The 24,152-nt window shown below is 42.3% G+C and overlaps 1 protein-coding gene across 1 annotated transcript in view; it reads right to left on the bottom strand.

Moving 5' to 3' along the window:
- Positions 1 to 20,300, bottom strand: part of LOC135197799 (exocyst complex component 3-like) — a 161,024-nt gene extending 140,724 nt beyond the window's left edge. The window contains exons 1-5 of the mRNA XM_064224928.1: positions 20,171 to 20,300; positions 4,209 to 4,330; positions 3,896 to 4,051; positions 3,293 to 3,418; positions 2,747 to 2,929 (exon numbers count right to left, since the gene is read on the bottom strand). Coding sequence (XP_064080998.1) covers positions 2,747 to 2,929; positions 3,293 to 3,418; positions 3,896 to 4,051; positions 4,209 to 4,330; positions 20,171 to 20,243 — 660 coding nt within the window. The 5' untranslated portion in view covers positions 20,244 to 20,300. The remainder of the gene's footprint in view (positions 1 to 2,746; positions 2,930 to 3,292; positions 3,419 to 3,895; positions 4,052 to 4,208; positions 4,331 to 20,170) is intronic.
- Between the last annotated feature and the right edge of the window lie 3,852 nt (positions 20,301 to 24,152).

The raw sequence follows: 24,152 nt of genomic DNA, 5'->3' as shown, positions 1-24,152 counted from the left end.
AAATATTCACCATAATCGAGATATTGTTGTCTAGAGACTTGCAATTGTTTTAAAGTGAAGATAAATGATTGAATATTACTAGATCGTAAGATTATTATGTTACAAATTTGCTTTTTGTTTTCGACAATTTCGGTAGAGTCAAATTTTGACCGATCATAGTTTTTTTTTCCTATTTATCGTATCTTTATGGTACATGTATGTATAATATGTATACTAATATTTTAAAATAATAATAATAATAATAATATAACTATAATTACAAAATTCATACATGATAGTATTTTAAAGAAATACAATAATCTTTCCATTTCACTCTTTTAAATAAGGATCTCTCTCTCTCTCTCTTACTTACATATGTTTATTTGTTTTGTAGTATGATAAATAAATTACTTACCTAATAACTAATTTTCAATATCAATAAGATTAATAAAAGAAATAGTAATTCCCAGTCTTATATCTACTTTGAGAAAGGAGGGCAGGGGAGTAAATGACAGTTTAATATATGTATTGGTGCAGGGGAAGGAGTGAAGGAGTTATTCGCTCTCTCTCTCTCTCTCTCTCTCTCTCTCTCGCTCTCTCTATTCGCTCTCCGTCTCTCTCTCTCTCTCTCTCTCTCTCTCTCTCTCTCTCTCTCTCTCTCTCTCTTCATTATTATTCTCTTTGTCTCAGAAATAATTCACAATTTCACTCTTGATGGTCAGATATACAGTGGGCCCCGTTATTAGCGTTCTCCGGATTCGTGGACTCACGGATTCGCTGGTTTTTTCCGATGATAAATAATCCAAAATTAGTGTATTTTGATTATTTTCATGACTAAATACATTTTTATGATACAAAAAGATTTACTAATTTTAAAATATTAATATTGATCAATACTGTATTAGTAAGTTTAATAAGATTAAATGATATCACATAATAACAATAACAATTCTCCCTCTCTTTCTTAAAGAGATGTGTTTTCTGTATGATAAATAATGAATTACTAATTTTCAAATAATATAAATGTAAAGAGCAATCAATTCATTAAAGAAAATACTATGGTGAATTAGTAAGATTTTAGTTTATAAATTAAAAAATTATGTAAGAATGAAGGAAATCCCAGTCTTCACGCATCTTTCTCTCGAACTCCAGGTACCAAACTGAGGTCCAACAGCTGTCAAATATATCGTAATGTGACAGGAGGGGAGGAAGTGTGTGTTTCTCTCTCTCTCTCTCTCTCTCTCTCTCTACTGAGATTTGAGATTTTTATAGAACATGTATGTATATGTTTATTAATATTTTCAAATGATAATAATAATGATAATAATAATTGAAATTACAAAAATCATATGTGATAGTATTTTACAGAAATACTACAATAATCTTTCCATTTCACTCTTTCAAAATAAGGATAACTCTCTCTCTCTCTCTCTTTCTCTCTCTTACAGAGATGTATGTTTTTTGTGATATAAATGAAATAAATTTATTTCTAATTTTCAAATATCAATATTAATGTAAACAACAATAATATCAATTCATTAAAGAAAATACTAAAGTGAATTAGTAAGATTTTAGTTTATAAATTAAAAATTATGTAAGAATGAAGGAAATCCCAATCTTCACGCATCTTTCTTTTGAACTCAAGGTACCAAACTGAGGACCAACAGCTGTCAAATATATCAAGTAATGTGACAGGAGGGGAGGGAGTCTCTCTCTCTCTCTCTCTCTCTCTCTCTCTCTCTCTCTCTCTCTCTCTCTCTCTTTACTGAGATGAGAGATTTTTATGGTACATATATGTATAATATGTTTACTAATATTTTTAAATAATAATAATAATATAACTGTAATTACAAAAATCATATGTGATAGTATTTTAAAGAACTGAAAAGGTTTGGCAATGTCAAAGGGGAAGTGTTCCCTACTGAAGATATCAGGAAACTTTTTTTGGTCTTCCACTGCAAAAGACACACTCAGTACTGCAGACCATACCCCTCCAAATGAGAGCAAAATGCAAGGATCAACAGCAAAAGAGGACATGAAGCAACCAAACTGTCATTCATGTCCTACATGTGTCCAGATCTTTCAAACCTTTGTTCTTTTGAAAACATACATCTTGAATCACACAATTGTAATCCAAAATCAAGCAAACGAGTGTAGCCACGAAAAAGGGCTGGGTTTCGAACACATGAAAGGGAACCTCACCACTAATCTACTTACCACCAATAATCCACATTGTTTCTAAACTTAAACAACCATTTCCAGCTCACGCTGGGAATACTCCTTTATAAAACAAATCGTTTGTATTATCCAAGAAAAACAAGGTTGCAGTGACTATCTACTCTGCCAAAACATTTCACTTAAAAAATATAGAAGGATGGGGACCTAAAATCATGGGGTCCAGTGTGACCATGCTTTCAGATGGTCCTGACAATGGCTAGTATGGGTAATGAGAATACTTATGGCACTCTGCAAGAATTAAAGAACCACTAATGATAAATCTCTTGTGTACTTATCACAAACCATTCATAGAACCTATCAATGAGAAAATATTTTGCAAAACCAATTTGCTGATACTGCAAATAATGAAATCAGTAACTGGGGAAATATAAAAACTTGACAAAATATGTATAAAATGCTGACCTGCCAGAGAAAGAAAAACAATACTTAATGGAATCAGTATTATTAGCTGTCAATGTATCTGTTCAATAAAATTTCAATTAACATCGGTAAACGTACTGTTATTCTAAGAATTCTGAAATGTCCTTACCTGAAGGTATTTGGATATAAGATCATCTAAGACCTTGTTGTCCAGCAAAGGTCCAAGTTTGGCAACATTTATATTGAGCGTAGGATGCCCCATCAGCTCTTTGCCTCCATACACATTTAGAACCCAGGATAGTAGTGAGACATATTCATTGTCTTCTAAACCACCATCAACCAATTCTATGAGCTGTAATTGCGCAAGTATTTAGTTATACATTATACAAGCATATTAATGACTCATTTTGTCAGTTACATTAATGACTGACTATAAATGATTAGCATAAATAACAGAATTCACAGTACACCCAGAAAAGATTTGTAACTTATACATTACAATAGTACTCATTTATTCACAAATGAAAGAACTACAGCATAGTACATATAACTTTTAAGGAATGATACAATTTATCTAAATGACATTCAGAGGATAGGAAAATGAACATTATGTAATTCAACTGAAAGACTTGTGCAGCCTACAGTAAAAGTAAAAATAAATATGATATTTTACAGAATAAGGGTTTTTAACCATCTAAACCTGTACACTACTCACATGTGCTGCCAAACTTTTGTGATACATCTGTACATAGCGGTTTGTGATATCATAATGAGGAGGAAAGCAAGGCACACACAAAGACCTAATGACTTTCATGTCTTCAAGCAAAAGCAACCGGATGACCTGGAAAAAAAATAAAAGTACATAATCAGTAGATGAAATAGACTTCTAGGAATGGCAAAGACTCGCTAAATATCTGCAGATATCAATAGCTTATAAAAGAAAAGAAAAATTATTTCTATTAGAAGCGTTCACGAAAACTTAATGATATTTATCTGCATAGCTCTCTCTCACTCCTACTCACCCTATTGACATTCAAGCTTCACTGAAACCCATTGTTAATCACACCAGACCTATCTATGTCACTTTGCTGTATACACCATTTCAATCTAATCATGTCAATCTTTATAACCAAAGCCATTTTCTTTTACATATTCTAATGACAATCTTGGATAAATACAACATGAAGCAATCTCCAAGTATGTAACATGTTTTGCTTTATGTGTTTTATGTTACATATCATTACTACTGATATATGCCTCATACATCTATCACAGTATTCTTGTAATGTAAAAAAAAAAAAAAAATGTGGATACTGACCTCTAAATGTTTGATAAGCCAATTCTTACTACCTTCTCTATCTTCAAACTGGTTGCCTTCAATTCGCTGGGCAACAGCTCCTTCTAATACACTTAGAGACTTCTCACGCCATTTCTTTGGACGTCCAGGAGGTAAGAAACCAGACCCTTTTTGTCTCTGAAGGTGATATATACATTAATCATCATAAAAATAGTAAACATTTTTCAAGTTATGATTTTCAATTAGTAAATTCTTTAGACAAGAATACATATATATGAGCAATTTATCCACAAAAAATGCTATTACATACTATACTTATAGTTATAAGTAATACCTGTAGGGCAAACTGGTCTGCACGTTCCTCACGCTCGACAATCCTTAGTGCTGTTACAATCTGTGTTGGTTCTTTCCTTACAGTGTTAAGAGTTCGTTGCAAGATAATCCAAACTTGCTTCCCTGAAAATTTTTCATTAAAATTATAATATGCAGAATCCTCTCTTATATATGCCAAAAGTTTCAACAGTCAACAGTCATTGTGCAATAAAAAAATGCAGTGAACATGGCAATGGACATGCTGTACCGTTTGCGAGATATATTACATAAAATATATCACTACCTTTATAAATGGAGACATCAATAACATGTTTCATACTAGTAATGATAAAGGGTTTTCACTTAAAATTTTTAAAATTTCAATTTGAAATTTTTAAAGGTATACTAGAAAGTATATCTTAAAAACCTTCTTTCAAGTATTTTTATATCCTGGAAGTGAATATTACATATAAATCCTTCAAACTAGACTTGAAGCTGCTAGAAAATAACACAAAATTATTTGGAATTTTTCTCTGTCCTCTCAGGCAATGTTGGAAGGGCCAAAGATACTGGGTCCTATTCAGATAGTACTGCAAGTCTCACACTGGACACTAAAGCATCTTATCTACATTTCTCCCAACAGTCTTGGGGGAGGAGGTTAAAAGCCTCAGATATCTCATCAAATACTGATGGATTCTAATCTTCACAACAAACTCACGAACAAACAAGAATGAAAGCAAACCCCAGCCCTCAGAATGAAGATTCAATATGACAGGCTGTGCAATTCACCAAAATGCTTTGAAAAAGCCAAGTTTTCATCATGAGGGTTCTTCCAAAAACTGTCCCAAAGGCTTATACAGCCTCAGACCTGAGTTTGTGGAGTGGGCAACATTGATAAAAGCTCCTCAAGAGTGTGGACAATTTTACCAAGGAAAAGAGGTCCATGTCATTCACACAGAATATTGGCTCAAGGCCAGAGTGAATAAGGAGGAGGGGTAGAAGTAATGGTAGCAGCCTTGAGGAATAAAGAAAAAAAAATTTGCATAAAAAGTCTGCATAAAAAAGTCATTTCTCAATGTCGAAGAGAAGTTTTCAATGAGAAAACTGGAAAAATTGTTGTGGCTTTTCCAGACTTTTTCTGTAATTCTTTTATTGTGAGGAGAGACCAATTAAGGGATTTTGACGAAGGAAAAATCTATTTCTGGGGAGAGACATGGTCGCCCGGTGAAAAGGATCCTGCTATTCACTTTTCTAGTATGAATAGGTTCTAAATACACCAAAGGAAAAAGCTAGTATGGTATGCTGAGGTTACTACCCTCGCGCGAGCACCCTAAGGGCGTCGGGTATAAAGTACAAGGCGAGTGGAAGCAACTATTCACAGGTCTCCTGCCAATTAGAGGTTTCCTTTCCAAAATCCCTCTCATGGGGAGACCAACAGCTACTACTTCCCCTCTCTCGCTACTACTGCTACTACCCGACCCGAGCGCCACCTGCAATCCTGAATTTTTAGACACTTTGGCTTGGATTGGTGTAAGGGTAGGGAAGTCAATTAGAAGGGCTGGGTTCACCGGGCGACACAGGTCTCTCCCCAGAAATAGATTTTTCCTGCGTCAAAATCCCTTTTCTGGGTCGACCTGTGTTTGCCGGTGAAAAGTTATCAGGGAATGCCCATCCAAGCCTACTAGATACCAAGTAATCTTATAAGGAGGAGTTAAATGAAACCTGGGGTTCATTTTAGCTTAAATTTACTCACTTAACATATTACAATAGATCTACTTAAACTTAAGCTTACTTACTTACTACTTATGCTAAGACTTAAATTTATGACTTAGAATTAGTAATAACCTAAAGATATAATATAATTGACAGGGTATCCTGGATACCCTGAATATATATAGCTCGGTCTATAAAACAATCCGGAACCAAATATTTTATGTACAAGATTTGGTGGCAGGATGACGCCCAGGCCCTCTCAACCCAGAGGAGAGAGGTATGGTGGGGAGTACGAGCGAGGCAGGTAGAAAGGAGAGATTATTAGGGAGGAGAAAGGGTTAGAAGAAGGTTGATAGGATTTATTATTCGGGGGAGTCTATGTTCCCTGCAGCAATTGCTGGGAATTTAAGGGCTTCTAGATTTTTCGAATAGTATTGCTTAAAAACTACTGGGGATTTCCAACCCGTATATTTCTTCAGATCCTCAAAATTCATTTTTTTAAAATAATTAATAGAAGTAGCCACCACCTGGATATCATGGACATGTGGGATTGAATCCGGGTTGGCTGGTTTAATAAAGTAGAGTATTTGCTGTCTAATACCTTTAAGAGAGATTGTGCCACCTTTTTCTCTAATAAAAAGAGTACCTGACGATGTTGCAGAGGTTCTGGCTAAAAAGGATCTAAGGGTAGTGACAGGGCACAATGATGTGTCCTGTGTCAAAGGAATGACTTTCCATGGAGTCCATCTATTTTGTGGGTCCTCATTCTTAGCGAGGAAGCTCCGGTCTGGGGATAGTAGTACTTCCCCTGACGGGAGGAAATCTATGTGGTCTGGATTTCTTGAGAGAGCTGAAAGTTCAGATATTCTGGCACCTGAGGCCATAGCCATTAAGAATAAAGTTTTTCTTAGGAGGGTTATATATGAGCATGATTCATTAATAGTGTCCGACGCCAATTTAAGTACATCATTCAAGAATCAAGTGACCTTTTGTGGGCGGACAGTTGGTCTTAGGTGTGCACATGCTCTCGGAATGGAGGAGAAGTATGCATCCGACAAATTAATATTGAAGCCGACCTGAAAAATTTTCTTCAAAGCTGACTTGATTGTTGTAATAGTACTGGCGGCTAGGTCTTTCTCAAATAGAGTTCTAAAGAACGAGATTGCCAGATTTGTGGTCATTTTGTGGGCTCCTGATTCCTTTAGGAATTTGGCCAATTTTTTAACAGCCGAATCATATTGCCTGAGAATTGAATCTCTTTTATCTGATTCTATAAATACAATGGTTACATGGATCAATACTCGCGTCTTTTTGGGCTGCAAACTTCATGAAGTCCATAAAGTTAGGGCTTTCAGAATTCTTGAGGAAGCTGACACAGTTTGAGTTTGTACTGTCTGTGTCAGTTCCGGGCGAGGGATCCGTTTGGGTTGGAGCTTCAGCTCTAGGAGGAGCGGAAACCAGTTGCTTTTCGGCCAATTGGGAGCCACTAATGCTGCTTGTCCTGTGAAGGATCGTAGCTTGTGCAAGACCTTCATCAGAAGATTCACCGGAGGGAATAGACAAATTTTCTGCCAGTTGTTCCAATTTATGGACATCTCATCTGTGGCATAGGCTAGAGGGTTCAGGTTGGGAGCCACATAGCATGGCAGCTTGTGGTTGGATTCTGTTGCGAATAAGTCTACTTGAAGGTCCGGGATTTGATTGTAAATCCACTGGAATGAATTCTTGTCCAGAGACCACTCTGATTCTAGTGGAGTAGTCCTGGAAAGAGCGTCCGCGATCACATTCTTGACTCCTGCCAGATGGGTTGCTGACAGGTGCCAATGACTCTTCGCTGCCAAAGCAAATATTGCAATCAGCACGTGATTCAGCTTGCTTGACCTGGAACCTCCCCTGTTTATGCAGTGTACCACCACTAGGCTGTCCGAGACTATCCTCACATGGTTGTTCCTGGCCGGAGTTAGTCGTTTTAAGGTTAGGAAAACTGCCATAGCTTCTAGCACATTGATATGGAACTGGCGGAACGTATTCGACCATATCCCTTGAACCTTCTTGTACTAAGAGTATCCCCCCCAGCCACACATTGACGCGTCTGTATGAATTGTCAAAGATGGCGGAGGGAATTGCAGTGGTACTGCCTTGGTTAGGTTCTTGTGCTTGGGCAAAGCCTCTTTGCTAGTATAGGCGGAATTGCTGAGATCTTGTCTCTGAGATTGTTGTTGGCTCTCTTTCTCCAGACACAATTGATATCCTTCAATCTGGCTCTTAGTAGGACGTCCGTTATTGATGCAAACTGTAGTGAACCGTGGATTCTCTCTTGGGTACAACGAGAGGTCTTTTTGTTCCTGAGAAACTGTTTTGTAGCCGCAGCTATCTCCTTGGCCCTCCTAGGTGGAAGGGATAGCTTGTGTTTTACAAGATCCCATTGGATTCCCAATCATTGAAAGTGGGAAGCCGGTTCCAGCCGTGATTTCTCCTTGTTTATTTGAAATCCCAGAAACTCCAAGAGTTCTATTACTTTGGCTGTCGACCAGCGGCATTCCTTGATGCTGGCTGCCCAAATGAGCCAGTCGTCCAGGTAGGCTACCAACATTATTCCCTTGGTTCTTAGTTCTTGGACTATCGTCTCTCCTAGCTTGGTGAATATTCTGGGTGCAATGTTGAGCCCGAACGGCATGACTCTGAATGAGTAAGCTTTGTTCCCTAGCCTGAAGCCTAGGCATGGAGAGAAGTTCCTTGCTATCGGAACATGATAGTAAGCGTCTGTAAGATCTATAGAGGTGGTGACGGCCCCACGGGGAAGTAAGGTCTGCACCTGCGAGACCGTCAGCATACGGAACTTGTCGCAAAGAATGTATGAATTGAGCCTTGAAAAGTCCAGAAACACACTTCTTTTGTCTGAGTCCTTCTTTGGAACAGTGAACAGACGTCCTTGAAATTTTAGTCTCCTTACTTTCTTTATTGCCTTCTTTTGTAGAAGATCTTTGGTATATTCTACCAGGTCCGCTGTTGGGATCTGGAAGAAGTTTATTGGTGGTGGAGGCCCTTTCTTCCATTTCCATCCCAGGCCCTTGGAGATTATACTGTGTGCCCATGGACTGAAGGTTCAATGGTCTCGAAAGAGATATAACCTCCCTCCTACCTGCGGTCTAACTGGTTGGCTGCAGGTTTGTACCCCCTCCCTCCTCGGAATCCGCTACCCCTTGAGCCGCTTCGTAGCCGGGAGTTGCCTCTGGCTCTACTGCTATCCGCATGCCTATTGTAGCTACGAAAAGATTCCCTAGCTTCATAGGCGGGGGAGGTCATGATGGCTGTGGAGGTTGAGGGTTGCTGGGCTGGCGGAGTCTGTAGCAGAACAAACTGCTGCTGTGGCTGGGCCTTCGATGTTGAGGGCTTCCCAACTTGGGATATTGGGACTGCCTGAACAATCGTCTGAGGTCGAGAGGACTTATAGGGATTGTACCTCCTCGGCCTCTTCTTTGCCCTAGCTTGATGTCCAGGTGCTTCAAACTTCCGTTTGAAGGGAAGTCCCCACCGGACTCGGAGGCTTCCCTCAAGACATTATCTACATCTTCTTGAGGGAACAGGTTCTCCCCCCAGATTGATGCTTTTATCAACCTGTTGGGTTCATGCCTGATGAAAGCCTCCGCCAGGACGTATTTCCTGCAAGCTCGTCTTGCCATACCAAAGTCATATAGGTCTGACTGGAAAGTCTGTAATAGACTTTTCGTCAAGACCTGGAATACTTGTTCGTCTTTATAGGTCGTGGCTACCAACTCCATTGAGGTGATGGAGTTGATAGACCTTGCTAGTCTCAACCTAGCCTCAAATTCTGTTTTTATCATGTTCTCCAGAAGTTTAGGTAGTCTGTCGGAGAATAAGGTTGAGGCACAGTCCGTATCCAGTTTACCTACCGTAAACGTGGCTGGAGCTTCGTGCCAGAATTCTCTACTCGAAGGGAGGAGAAGGGAGGTGGCCTCTGTTTCCTTTAAAGCCGGGAGAGGTTTATCCTCTGCTATAGCTTGGAGAGTTAACTCCGTAACCTTGTCGGTGCAGGGCGATGGGACTCGATCCGGTATCACGAACATCGTACATGAGCCCTTGTGAGGCGTTAACCTGGTGTTAACGCACTCCCATTTGGCCATGGTGCGTGTCCAGACAGCTTGGGCTTGGTCCCTCAGGAAGATCACAGTCTCCTTTGGGACCTTGTCCACTCTAACTAGCGCATGCTCCGCTAGTCTGACGAACCCGGGGAAGGGAAACTGAAGACCTTTCGGGTAAAACTCGAAGTCCTCCAGTGGCCGGGTCCTGCACCCTTCAATGGTTAATTTCCCATCTACGTATGGGGAATGCATAGCAAGCCGCCATGGATTATTTTTGTGGAGAGGTGGGAGCTTGGAAGCATCCGGCACTGCCATAGCCAGCGCTGGAGATCCAGAGCAGAGAAAACCAGTCATCATGTCCTGTAACAGTTTGATCTGCTCGGCCACCATGTCAGAAACTGACTGGCCGGAGACCTCAGGTCCGGAGGCGCATCGCAACGACTCAAACTTCTCGTCTACTGCCTCCCTAACCTTCGTCAATAGAAGGTTAGCGAGTAGTTCATGGTCTACGCCAGACTCCGTCGCCTTGGGTTTCACGGACTTCGTTCTCGATCCCTTTGAAGGGAGAGAACCCTTGGCAGCAGGCGACTTGTCATACGATGTCAAAGGCCTTGGGGCCGGAGATGACTCAGTCGCTGCTGACAGAGTCGGCTTTGATCCCTTGGGCAGTGATTTTGGTCTTACTGACTTTTCCTTGAGACGAACCGACCGTGAGCTGTCCCAAGCAGGGGTGGACTTAGAGAAGCCCCGGAAAGAAGAGGTAGAAGAAGGAGTTGGGCTAAGGAGACTACCTGCCTCACTTACCTCGCCACTTACCTGCTCTCCCAGGGCCATAGGTTCGGTGTGGATGTTGATGGCAGCCACATCTGCCATCAAATCCTCTTGGTCGTCTGGAAGGGGGGTCGTCTCCGCTCGGATGGCATCGAAGGGTTCCCAGGCTGGCGTCCAAGATGTAGGGATGACCCGATGGCGCATTTCTCCCGTACCCACAGACCCAGGGCTTCAGGTCCGTCTTGGCACTCTGGCGGGCGTCCTCAGCCGTCTGTCGGGAAGGAAGGGGAATTAACCTTCCCGACATAGGAAACCTGTTTGTTAAACAATATTGTTACATGGTTAATTACAATTTTCATCATGAAAAAGGGGGGGGGGGTTAAGATGCTTACCTGATCATTCATAAGGAGCATCACCATTTCTTAACAGATTGCGCAGGCCTCCGGATGCCAAACCATATACGGAAGCTGCCCCTCCTCGCCTACAAAGGGGACGGAGCAGTTCGCGTGGGAGCGACACACTTTGTGCCCCACGGTCTCGCCGAGGGAGGCGGAGCACCCCGGCGACTGGCAGCGCACCTTCTGTAATAGTAATTATTAATGAGTATCAGCCTCAAGGAGGGCCGGAGCTGCTCCGGTGAGGGTATGGAACTTAAACTAGATAAAGTTCAAGACTTACTCATTAATAAATATTCAATTCACTGAATAATTTCTTATATAATAGCTAACTGCCTGCTCTCGATCCCGCTCTTGGATTTTATGTAGGTCTAGTACTTGAGATCCAATATCCGCCGGACTATGAGGAGGACAGGCCTCAACTCTGTAGGTTCGGCCGGACCGGAGGGCTACGTATGAACGTAGGCGCTTACATGTTCTCCAAAGAATGAGAACTGAGCTATAGCAGGTTTAATGCAAAACTCCAGTGGCGGATGTGAGGGTGAGCCACTCTCCGTCGGCACCGCAAGGGTCCGGAGCTGTTCACTGTACGATCCCTCAAGGCTTAGCTCAACTGAAGTCTCATTTCTCTTTGCCCTAGCCACTGGCTGTGGAACAGACGGAGGTGGCGGGTCAGGGGAAGGTAATTCCATATCTGACGTTGCCTACCTCTACTGAGGGGGGTGTGGGAGCAAGGCTCCTACCCCAATTCCACTGTTAGAGGAGCCGGAGAAAGAGACAACGGAGCGGCGGAGCAACATATGTACTGCCCAAAGCTATGTCCGTCATCTGGTGGGGCCGGGGGACTATAGCTCGGAGCTGTAATACCCCTCACACCCACCATACTCGTCCCCCTCCTTCCACTTCTGTGAAACTCAAGTGGCCGTTCCTCACTAAGAGTACTAGTACCACGAGTTATAACTGTTCGGTCTGGGCCGAGCCTAGTAGTGGGTAGGGGGGGGAGGGTGGGTTGCTGGGGGGGGAGGGGGGGGGGGGGGCGGTCGGTCGTGAACCTCTGGCCACCTGTCCGATCAGAGGTGGCCACCCATTAGCGGCTGTGTAGGCTACCACTGTAGGGGTGGTAGTGTGACTGGGCCCATGGCCCGTCGTGGTTGGTACAGCAACTGGTTGGGGTGGCCCTCGATCGAGAGGCTAAGCACACTACTAAGGTTAAACCGAAGGAGGCTGGGCCAAGACGAATGTTAACCAGACCTTTTACGGTACAGTAATACAGTATTGCTTAATGACAATAATGGATAATCATACTTGATAATGAGGTACTATGGAAGAGTTGCAAGGGGTTCTTATATATATGTGTATAGTATATATATATATATATATATATATATATATATATATATATATATATATATATATATATGGGATAACCGATATGGATCTAACTGACTAACCGGGATCGCTAGCGACTCGGAACGTCAGGTTAAATCTCCTCTAGGATATCATTATGCGGACAGTACCCTCAACTAAACCTACCAAACCCGAATTTATTAGATTCAGACTGGCCAGGAGGATAGTTCCCATAAAATGAAAGATAGAGAGGCTCTCTTATCATTGATATCTCCTCTGAAGAGCCTTAACTTCTTCAGGGAAAAAAGACATAAGAGTAACGGTTAAGGCCAGTTAGCCTACCTTATCAATATAGTTGGGCTGAACTGATGGGTGGCAACTCTTCCACCTCTTCAGTGAATTAATGAATAGACATATTTCCATATATTTACTTTGTAAATAATAATTCATGCAAAATGGGGGAGTACGAACGTTCTCAGTTTAGCTCCCAGACTTACCCCAGAGTATGTCGTGAGCGCGTTCGGTACCTCTACGACTTAATTTCTAATAATAATAATAAGTATAATAAGTGAACACATGAATTAGGTACTTTTAATGCAAATAATAATTGAATTATTCTTATTTAAGCTAAAACATGCGTACCTAATCCCACGCGTTCTTGCTCATGATTCCAAAATGGCAGGGGGACGCCAGCTTCCCCGCAATACTTTCTACAGGTCCGAAGGCCAATTTAGGAAGTCCCGCAACCTTATAATTTATGAAAAAAGGAAATTGGAGTACTCAACTTTGGTGCAGAAGACATCTCGGAGGAAGCCATCATGAAATACGCACACTAGAAACACAGAAAATCACGAGCAAGAAAAAAGCGCGTCGTAGATTCAAGAGTTCTAAAACAGGATTTGCAGGTGGCGCTCAGGTCTTGTAGTAGCAGTAGTAGCGAGAGGGGGGGGGAAGTAGTAGCCGTTGGGCCGGCTCTCCCCATGAGAGGGATTTTGGAAAGGAAACCTCTAATTGGCAGGAGACCTGTTAATAGTGGCTTCCACTCGCCTTGTACTTTATACCCGACGCCCTTAGGGGGCTCGAGCGAGGGTAGTAACCTCAGCATACCATGCTAGCTTTTTCTCTGGTATATTTAGAACCTATTTATACTAGAAAAGTGAATAGCAGGATCCTTTTCACCGGCGAACACAGGTCGACCCAGAAAAGACTCCATTTAGGGAAAATCAGGACTGCAGTGTATCCAAGCAAAACAATTTAGGCCAACAAAAGCATTCTACCTTACCTCACACATCTCTGCTGCTTTGTCAACACCTTTTCTTTTATTTTTACAAATATATTAACCCCTTGTGGATAGGTAACATACATACGTATATGTACGCACATGTATAGCTTTGTGGTGGAATCTGGCTAACATACATACGTACATGTATATGTTCAGGGTTCTGATTTAGTTCAATCTATTATGATATTGTGTGAGCTGTATTATAATTTTACAAAATAAAAATAAAAAATTTTTAGAAAAAATACTTATTATCTTGGATATTTTTACCACTGACTTTTGGAAAAGAGGATCTGCACGGGGTTCAAATATTCACTCTCAAATTCCCCTGGAAGGTAGAAAAAAATTTATATTAAGTCCATATGTACATCTTTCTCTTTCCATTCATGAATTTTTAAAAATTGGCCATCCTCCACCTAAGAGTTGCTAGGGAGTTGCTACCGAAGGACGACAGCAATATTATGCATTAGCAACATCAGTAATGGAACTAATATTTTCTTGCTCATTTTTTAACATCACCTAATGTTATAGATGGTTGTATTCTCCTTGTTTTGCAGATTAATAATAAAAAATGAAATATGGGTATTTTGAAAATTAATATTTAAAAAGGGATTTTGACAGAGGAAAAATCTATTTCTGGGCAATGACCTGTGTCGCCCAGTGAAATGAATCCTTGATACTCATTTCTAAGGTACAAATATTGCTATATATACCAGAGAAAAAAAGAGAAACAATAGTGCCAGAATATTCTGGCTCGCTCACCTTGTAATAAAGGTGTCGGTATAGTAAAGAGCGAGTGCATACCACTACCAGAGGTCCCTTGCCATTTAGCTTCTTCCTCCGCCAAAACCCCCCATCTACAGAGGAGCCGAACTAAGGCTCCGCTACCCACTACTACTACAATGAGCGCCTCTGACATCATTCCTGAAGATAGCACCCAAGCTTGGGCCAGACAGGGTGAGGAATGTGAGTAGGGTGGGTGGGGATTTCACTGGGCGACACAGGTCATTGCCCAGAAATAGATTTTTCCTCCGTCAAAATCCCTTTTCTGGGCTCAGCCTGTGTTGCTCCGTGAAATAGTGCCAGAGAATTGGCCCCACCAAGCTTGAAAAGTTATGCATAAATACTGTAAAAATAGGTAAATTAAAACACAAGTAAGGTTAGTTGCTATAATATACAACTTAAGATTACAATAAAGTGATAAATATATACAGAAATAATCCGTTTTAATAGACCTTAAAGTAACTTAATGATAAGGATACAAAACCATAGCAATAGATATGGTAAGGATATGCTAAACAAACAAGGGAACTAAGCCCAAACATAAAGCAATAACATTCATTGTATGTACAACTACATCCAAGGTAAAAATATACAGAGACGACCAAGCTAGGCAAGGGTGCTAGTGAGGCAGGCAGAAGGGAAAGAGCTACAGAGATAGGGTTAAGTAAATATATATCAAGCAGTGTCAGGAGAAACTGTTTCCAGCTGCCACTGCAGAGAATTTAAGGGCTTCTAAAGACTTCAAATAGTGGTGTTTAAATACTGTCGGAGATTTCCAGCCTGTGTATTTCTTAAGATCGTCAAAGTTCATATGTTGAAAGTAATTGATGGAGGTGGCAACTGCCCTAACATCATGAGCCCGTGGGAAAGACTCCGGGTTGGCCTGTTTTATGAAATACAAAATTTGTTGCCTAATCCCTTTTAAGGAAATTGTACCACCTTTTTCCCTAACAAATAATGGGCCTGAGGATATCAGGGTAGTCCTACTCAAGTAGGCTTTTAGGGAGTTGACTGGACATAGTGACTGGTCCTGTGGAAGTGGTATGATTTTCCAAGGGGCCCCCATCTTTCTTGTGGGTCTTCGTTTTTGGCTAAAAATTGACGATCTGGGGAAAGAAGTTCTCCTGAGGGAAGGAATTCAATGTGACCTGGATCCCTTGAAAGAGCCGACAGTCCTGAAATTCTAGCTCCTGAGGCCAAACTTATTAGGAATAACGTTTTCCTTAAAAAAGCTATATATTCACAAGAGTCATTGTTGATTTGTGAGGCCAATTTAAGGACATCATTTAAAAACCATGAGACTGACCTGGGTCTCTCAGAGGGTCTGAGTCTAGCGCAAGCCTTTGGAATAGAAGAGAAGTATGAATCTGTCAGATCTATACTAAAACCAAATTGGAAGATCTTTTTAAGAGCAGATTTGGTAGTAGTAATTGTGCTTGCTGCTAGACCTTTCTCGAACAATGTCCTGAAGAAAGTTATGGCTAAATTTGTGGTCATGGTTTGTGCGTTTGAGCCCTTGAGGAACAAAGCTAGTTTCCTAACGGCTGAGTCATACTGACGCAATGTGGATTCCCTTTTATCAGATTCTAAGAATTTGATGTTTTGGGGATCGATGTTAGCATCCCTTTGTGCTGCAAACTTTATAAAATCCATAAAGTTAGGGCTTTCTGAATTCTAACTGAGTCAGTTTGGGATTGGAAATCTGTTGAGGCCGGAGTCCCAATTCTAGGAGTAGGGGAAACCAATTGCTTTTGGGCCAATTGGGTACTAAAGCAACACGTCCTTTGAACGTTCTGAGCTTGTCCAGTACTTTCAGAAGAAGATCCACACGTTCCAATCCAGGGCCATAGCGTCCGTGGCATGGGGCAGAGGGTCCAGGTTGGGAGCCACATAGCAAGGGAGTTGGTGATTTGACTCCGTGGTGAAGAGATCTACCTGGAGCCCCGGGACCTTCTGACAGATCCATTTGAATGACTCCTTGTCTAAGGTCCACTCCGACTCCAGCGGGGCGGAGCGTGATAGAGCATCTGCTACCACGTTCCTTACCCCGGCTAGGCGAGTGGCTGACAGTACATGATTCAGGTGACTTGACTTGGATCTGCCCCTGTTTATGCAGTGAACTACTACTGCGCTGTCTAGAACTAGCTTGACAAGGATCTTCTTGGGGGGCCGAAGCCTTTTCAGAGTGAGAAATACTGCCATGGCTTCCAGTACATTGATATGCAGCTGGTGAAATGGTAGGGACCAGGTTCCCTGGACCTTTTTGTAATGTGAGTACCCGCCCCACCCGCTTAGTGAAGCGTCCGTGTGGATCACTAATGATGGTGGGGGAAACTGGAGAGGTACTGCTCTTGATAAGTTCTTGACCTCCATCCATGGGCAGAGACGTTTCCCTAGAATCGCCGGGATGGAGGCTAGTTTGTCCCGAGACCTGCGGTTTGCTTTTGAACGCCAGACCCGGTTTATGTCCTTCAGCCTGGCTTTCAGAAGAATGTCCGTGACTGAAGCAAATTGGAGTGAACCTAAGATTCTCTCTTGGTTCCTCCGAGATGTCTGGGCGTGTTTGAGAAATTGCCTTGTGGACTATTTCTTTTCTTTTCAACGGCGGGATTGATAGAGTATGGGATCTCAAGTCCCACTGTAGGCCTAACCATTGGAAGCATGATTCCGGTGTTAGCCTGGACTTGGTCCTGTTTATCTGGAACCCTAAGTGTTCCAGGAACTTGATTACCTTGACCGTCGCTTTTTGGCATTCCTTGGGATTCCTTGCCCATATAAGCCAATCGTCTAGATAAGCCACTAACATTATTCCTTGCGTCCTTAATTCTTGGACGACTGCTTCCGCCAACTTTGTGAAAATTCTGGGTGCAATGTTGAGCCTGAATGGCATCGCTTTGAAGGAGTAAGCTTTCCTTCCCAGTTTGAAGCCTAGAAAGGGGCGGAAGTGTCTGGCTATTGGAACATGATAGTAGGCATCTGTAAGATCTATAGAGGTTGTGACGGCTCCACGGGGAAGTAAGGTCCTTACCTGCGAAACGGTCAGCATCCTGAACTTGTCGCAAAGAATGAATGAGTTTAGATGGGACAAGTCTAGGATAATTCTTCGCTTTTCTGAGCCTTTCTTTGGCACGCTGAATAAGCGCCCTTGAAACTTTAAGTTCTTGACCCTTGATACTACACCTTTGAGAAGAAGATCTTGGGTATACTCTATCAATTCCACTGTTGGTTTTTGATAGAAGCTGTTGGATGGAGGAGGACCTTGAAGCCAACTCCATCCCAGACCTTTGGTCACAATGCTCTGAGCCCAAGGGCTGAACCCCCACCGTTGACGGAAGAGGTACAACCTCCCTCCTACCTTGGGACTCTCACTGCTAGTTTGCCGATGGGCGGCCTCCACGTGCTCCTCAGAAACCCTTGCCCCTGCTGGTGGCCCTTCCGGCTCCTCTTTGGCGAGAGGAACCCTCTGGCCCGGCTACCTCTGGCGAACCAATTGAACGGCTGAAAGGACTGAGCCTCAAAAGCCGCGTTATAGGCCAGCGAGACAGCGAAGGAGGTTGATGGCTGGGGCTGTTGTGATGGTTGCGTCAGAAGCACATACTGCTGTTGCGGTTGTGTCTTTGACGCAGCCTGTTGCGGTACCTGAGGTACCTGTACCGTCTGCACTAGAGCTTGCTGAGTTGCCTGGAAGAACTGGAACTTCCTAGGCTTCTTTTTTGACTTGGGGTTGGATCCAGTGGATTCGGGTTTTCGTTTTGCAACTAGACCCCACAGGACCCTCAAGCTCTGGTTAACCTTAGAAGCTTCATACAGGACCTCATTCATGACAGGGGTGGGGAAGAGGTCTGTGTCCCATATGGATGAGGCGATTAGCTTGTTGGGTTCGTGGCGGATCGTGGACTCCGCCAGAATGTGCTTCCTGCAATTACGCCTTGCAATGACAAAGTCATAGAAGTCGCACTGCATTGTATGCAGAAGCGACTTAACCATAACCTTAAACAACGGCTCTTGTTCGTAAACAAGGGCCGTCATCTCCGCCATCGTCAAGGAGTTGAGGGACCTGCTGAGCCTAGTCCGGGCATCATACTCCGTCTGGATTAAAGTTTCCGAGAGCCTAGGTAGTCTCTCGCTAAACAGTGTTATGGCACAGTCAGGCTTGAGCTTACCTACAGTGAAAGTAGGAGCTGCTCCTTCAAAATAGTTTTCAGAACCGGGAATTAGGAGAGGGGTTGGCTCTGTTTCCTGGAGATAGGGCATGGGCTCGTCCTATAAAGCTGCCTGGTTGGTGGCTTCCACCACTTTAAGAGTGAGCGGAAGTGGCGTACCTTCCACCGTAGTGAAAATGGTGAAGGGGCTCTTAAAGGCGGTGAGGCGAGTATTTTCGCACTCCCACTCCGCCAAACTTCGTAGCCAAGTTTGCTGAGCCTGCTCCCAGGGGAGAATGACTGTCTCCTTAGGGACTTTATCCTCCCTCATCATGGCTGCGTCAGTTAGGCGAACGTAGCCCATGAATGGTGGTTGCAGATTCTTGGGGTAGAACTCGAAGTCCTCGAGCCTCCGAGTTCCACAACCTTCAATGGAGAGCATCCCTTCTGAGAAGGGAGCGTATGCAGCCACCCTCCAAGGGTTGTTGGGCTTAAATGGAGGGAGGTTGGAAGAGTCCGGCATAAGCGAAGGTAAGATCGCTTGACCAGACCGGGAATGCCCTGCAGCCAAAGTATCCCGGATGCCCATCATTGCACTCTCCTGGGCCGCGACCCTCTCCGTCAGGTATTGGATCGACTGACCCGAAGCCTCGACCGTATTGGAGAGTTGTGAAAACATCTCCTGGAACTTGGACTGCACCAAGTTCCCGACGACGTTGCCCACCTGTTCCAAGATGTTGGAAGAGAAGGCTTCGGGGTCGAAGGAGGAAGCCTGGACTTTCTCCTTGCGAGGCCTATGCTTAGGGGACTTGGCTGAAGAGACCGCCTTCGTCTTGTCAGCCCCGGGATGGTGAGCCAATGACTTAGGGTCAAGAGAAGGGGTCGATTTCTTTGGCAGGGACTTAGATTTTGGCTTGAAGCCTGTTGAAGACTTCACTTTGGGAATCGTCGAAGAAGACTTCGGCCTGACAGACCTCTGCTTTGCCGAGAAGTAGAAGGAAGAGATAGGGAAGGGCTCAAGGAAAGCCCCTGAGCCCCTACAGGACCTGCTTCACTCACACCCTTACCGTTGCCCACGACGTCGACAGTCATGGGCTCCAGGTCCAAGTCAAGGGCCGCAACTTCGCCCGTAACCTCCTCGGCGATGGTGACCGTCGTCCGGGAGTGCTACCATGGCTTGGATGTTGGCTATGAGGGGAGCAGCTACCTCCGGTTCCACCACTGACCCTTGCTTGGCACCGGGGAAGATCAGGTCCGCCATGTCCTGGGCCAGAATGTAAGGTCGTCCCTTGGGAGAGTTCCTCCCAAACCCTCCGACCCAGGCTTTCAGGGAGGCCAGTGCTGCTGCCTGGACCGCTTCCAAGCCCTGTAAGGGGGGTTAGTGTTAGTACTTAAAACTAGAGGTAGAACAAACTAGTACAGAAAGTAAAATCAACATAAATGAAACTCACTTGTATCAAAACAAGGGCGGTCTGAAATGAGACATACTTCGGTGGAGGCTTCGTTAACCAGGATGTAGCACATAGAGCAGTTTTCGTGGTGCCACACGGTGAAGTCCTCCACCCTCACAGCACACCCAGCGTGAGACCGGCATACCTCGTGGCCGCAGGGGTCTTGAAGGACTGCGTTGCAGCCCTCCTCTTGACAACAGGTAACCTGTAAGTCAAACGATACATGAGTATCATTGAAAACCTCCGGAGAGGTTTAATAGTTAATTATTAGACTGCTGCCGGAGTAGCTCCGGTGTACAGTATGCATATATACATATATACATACATATATATATATATATATATATATATATATATATATATATATATATATATATATATATATATATATATATATATATGACTGGTAAAAGTGTTCTGTAACAACAGAATTCCATCTAATAAAAGGAGCCCATAAAAACACCAAAAATGTAGAGAGAAAAGTACTATATTTCAGAGACTGCTGTCTCTCTCTTCAGGTATATGAATGAGAAAAGTTTACAGAAAAGGTGGTATTTATACCAAGAGATTCGTCCACAAGTAAGCCAATTTAGGTCACCCCCGCTGATAATCTTCCTTTAATCTTCTTAAGCGTTGGTTGAATGAACACTGCGTCGACGATGTCGGATGTCCAATTCCCTTTTGAGATGTTCATTACCTGCTTCTCTTTTATTAAGGCCGATTCCATCATTTGACTCTTGTACCGGCAGTTGCTGCTATAAATTACACGTGACATATTCCAGTTTATTCTATGGTTATGTTCATTTATATGATTGAAAATAGCCGAGTTCTGTTGTCCATACCTAACTGACCGTTTGTGTTGTATTAATCTCTGGGGAAGTGATTTACCTGTAAATCGATGTAAGATTGGTCACAGTCCTGGCATGGGATCTCATATACCCCAGAAGATCTTTGGGCGATGTCTTTTGTTGGACGTTAATCAGGGATTTGGCTAAGGAATTTGGGTAGGTAAATGCAAAAGGGTTGGATTTCCCAAGGGTGTGAGTTACTCTCTTAATCGTCTCCAGGTGGGGAATTTTTATTTTATTGTTGGGTGTGTCTCTGGTCTTGTCTTTAGGGGGTCGGTAGAAAATTACGTTTGCATTTTTTGAATTGCTTTCTCAATTTATATGGTCAGGATACTTTAAAGATGAAAGTTGCTTGCGAATTAGTTCAAATTCTTTTTCCAGGAAAATCTGGGGAACAAATTCGTAAGGCTCTTAGAATAGGTTGCTAGCTAGACCTATCTTGATGGTATTGTCATGATAGCTAAAATAGTGAATATATGAAAGTGAGAACGTTGGTTTTCTGTATATGGTAAATTTGTATTCTGTCGTGTCTCTGATTATTAAAACATCAAGAAAAGGAATTTTGTTGTCTGTTTCCCCATTCAACTTTAAATTTGATGCTGGGCACTAATGCGTTTAATTTTGAGAGGAATTCATTAAAATTACCCCACCCCACTTATTATCCCAAAATTTAGTATGTCATCCACGTAATCTCATCCACAGCATGTTTTTGGGTTTTATTGCATTTATTACTGTAGTTTCAAAGTATTCCATGTACAGATTGGCTAAAATAGGACTTAAAGGACTACCCTACTACACCCGAATTTTTGCTTGTAGAATGATTCCCCGAATGAAAATACGTTATTAGATGCACATAATTCAACTAACTTTATTATTTTGTCAAGTGCCAAAGGGAAATGATCTGAATAGGGGGATAATTTTTCCCTTAAAAACTGAAGAACGTCTGTACTGGTACTTTTGTGAATAGGGAAGTCTACGTCAAGGCTTAAAAAGTTTTATGTTGTGAAGTGGTATATGTGCTTCTCTGAATTTGTGACAAAAGTCTTCCGAATGTTTGATGTGACTGGGAGAAAAAGTGCCTAAAAAAGGAGAAAGGAGCCAGCTAACCATTTAGAAATTTTGTAATTGAAAGCTCCGGCGCATGAAACGATGGGTCTGAATGGAAGATTGTCTTTGTGAGTTTTGGGAAGACCATAAAGTAGGGTAATTTTAGGATTAATTACTTTAAATTTCTCTAATAGTTCAATACTCTTTTTGTCTTGGCCAATTAATCTTACTTTCCGAAAAAATTCTGTGGGAACGTTCTGGAGGGGATTTTTCGTCAGTTTTTCGTAAGTATTTGTGTCGCTAAGGAGCTGGTTGATTTTGTCGAGGTAGAAGTCTTTGTCCATTATTACAATTTTGCCGTCTTTGTCGGATCTACTTATTATAACATCTAACTTTTTTAGCGAGTGGATGGCTATCATGAATCTGCGGGGAACAGGATATTTCTTATGAAGGTCAGTTAAAGCATTTAGTAACACTCCTTTTAAAACATATCTCTTCACGGTGTAGTTTTTGTCAGATATGAATTTATCAAAAGCCACTATGAAGTCTAGGTTGTTTTTTGCGGTCTGGCATTAGGGCAAAGGATAAGCCTAAATTTAAAACTAAATGTTGATTTACAGTAAGGGGGGTGTTGGATAAGTTTAAAACTTTGTCTTGTTGATCAAGATTATTCCATGCGCTATTATCTATTAGGTTATTTAACTTGCGTAAAAGTCTGTTGGAATGAGTCACGCTATTATAGGCAGCAATGTCGGAACAGAATGAAATCAGATACCTGTATACGTGGTCCGTAGTGAGGAGGCGAAGATTAGATTGAGTTCCATATATCACTCTGCGTAGCACGAAGATGTCGTTTCTCGTATTGGTGATTCTTTCTTCCAGGAAAATCTTGTGTGATAGAGGGAAGGGGTTTGATTGCAGAGTCCATCTCCCGAATCCGTACATTTTTGGAAGTACTTGTTTCTTTGAGGCATTCTTCCAAAAAGTGTTTTTGGTTTTTCATGCCGGTGTAGTCTGTTCAGTTCTTTTTCAAACTTGCGGAAAACTGGCTTGACTTTCTGAAGTGAGTGAAAGAATCGTGGCAAGGCGGTTGAATTCCTAATGGGCTGACAATGACTGTAAAAGTGTTTCTGTACAACAGAATTTCATCTAATAAAAGGAGCCCATAAAAAACACCAAAATGTAGAGAGAAAAGTACTATATTTCAGAGACTGCTGTCTCTCTCTTCAGGTATATGAATGAGAAAAGTTTACAGAAAAGGTGTATTTATACCAGAGATTCGTCCACAAGTAAGCCAATTTAGGTCACCCCCGCTGATAATCTTCCTTTAATCTTCTTAAGCGTTGGTTGAATGAACACTGCGTCGACGATGTCGGATGTCCAATTCCCTTTTGAGATGTCATTACTGCTTCTCTTTTATTAAGGCCGATTCCATCATTTGACTCTTGTACCGGCAGTTGCTGCTTATAAATTACACGTGACATATTCCAGTTTATTCTATGGTTATGTTCATTTATATGATTGAAAATAGCCGAGTTCTGTTGTCCATACCTAACTGACCGTTTGTGTTGTAGTTAATCTCTGGGGAAGTGATTTACCTGTAAATCCGATGTAAGATTGGTCACAGTCCTGGCATGGGAATCTCATATACCCCAGAGTCTTTGGGCGATGTCTTTTGTTGGACGTTAATCAGGGATTTGGCTAAGGTATTTGGGTAGGTAAATGCAAAAGGGTTGGATTTCCCAAGGGTGTGAGTTACTCTCTTAATCGTCTCCAGGTGGGGAATTTTTATTTTATTGTTGGGTGTGTCTTCTGGTCTTGTCTTTAGGGGTCGGTAGAAAATTACGTTTGCTTTTTGAATTGCTTCTCAATTATATGGTCAGGATACTTTAAAGATGAAAGTTGCTTGCGAATTAGTTCAAATTCTTTTTCCAGGAAATCTGGGGAACAATTCGTAAGGCTCTTAAGAATAGGTTGCTAGCTAGACCTATCTTGATGGTATTGTCATGATAGCTAAAATAGTGAATATATGAAAGTGAGAACGTTGGTTTTTCTGTATATGGTAAATTTGTATTCTGTCGTGTCTC

The sequence above is a fragment of the Macrobrachium nipponense genome, chromosome 23, assembly GCF_015104395.2.
Source record: "Macrobrachium nipponense isolate FS-2020 chromosome 23, ASM1510439v2, whole genome shotgun sequence".
Classification (NCBI taxonomy): domain Eukaryota; kingdom Metazoa; phylum Arthropoda; class Malacostraca; order Decapoda; family Palaemonidae; genus Macrobrachium; species Macrobrachium nipponense.
Note: the sequence above shows the minus strand (reverse complement) of the source record. Positions and strands in the feature narration are given on the sequence as shown.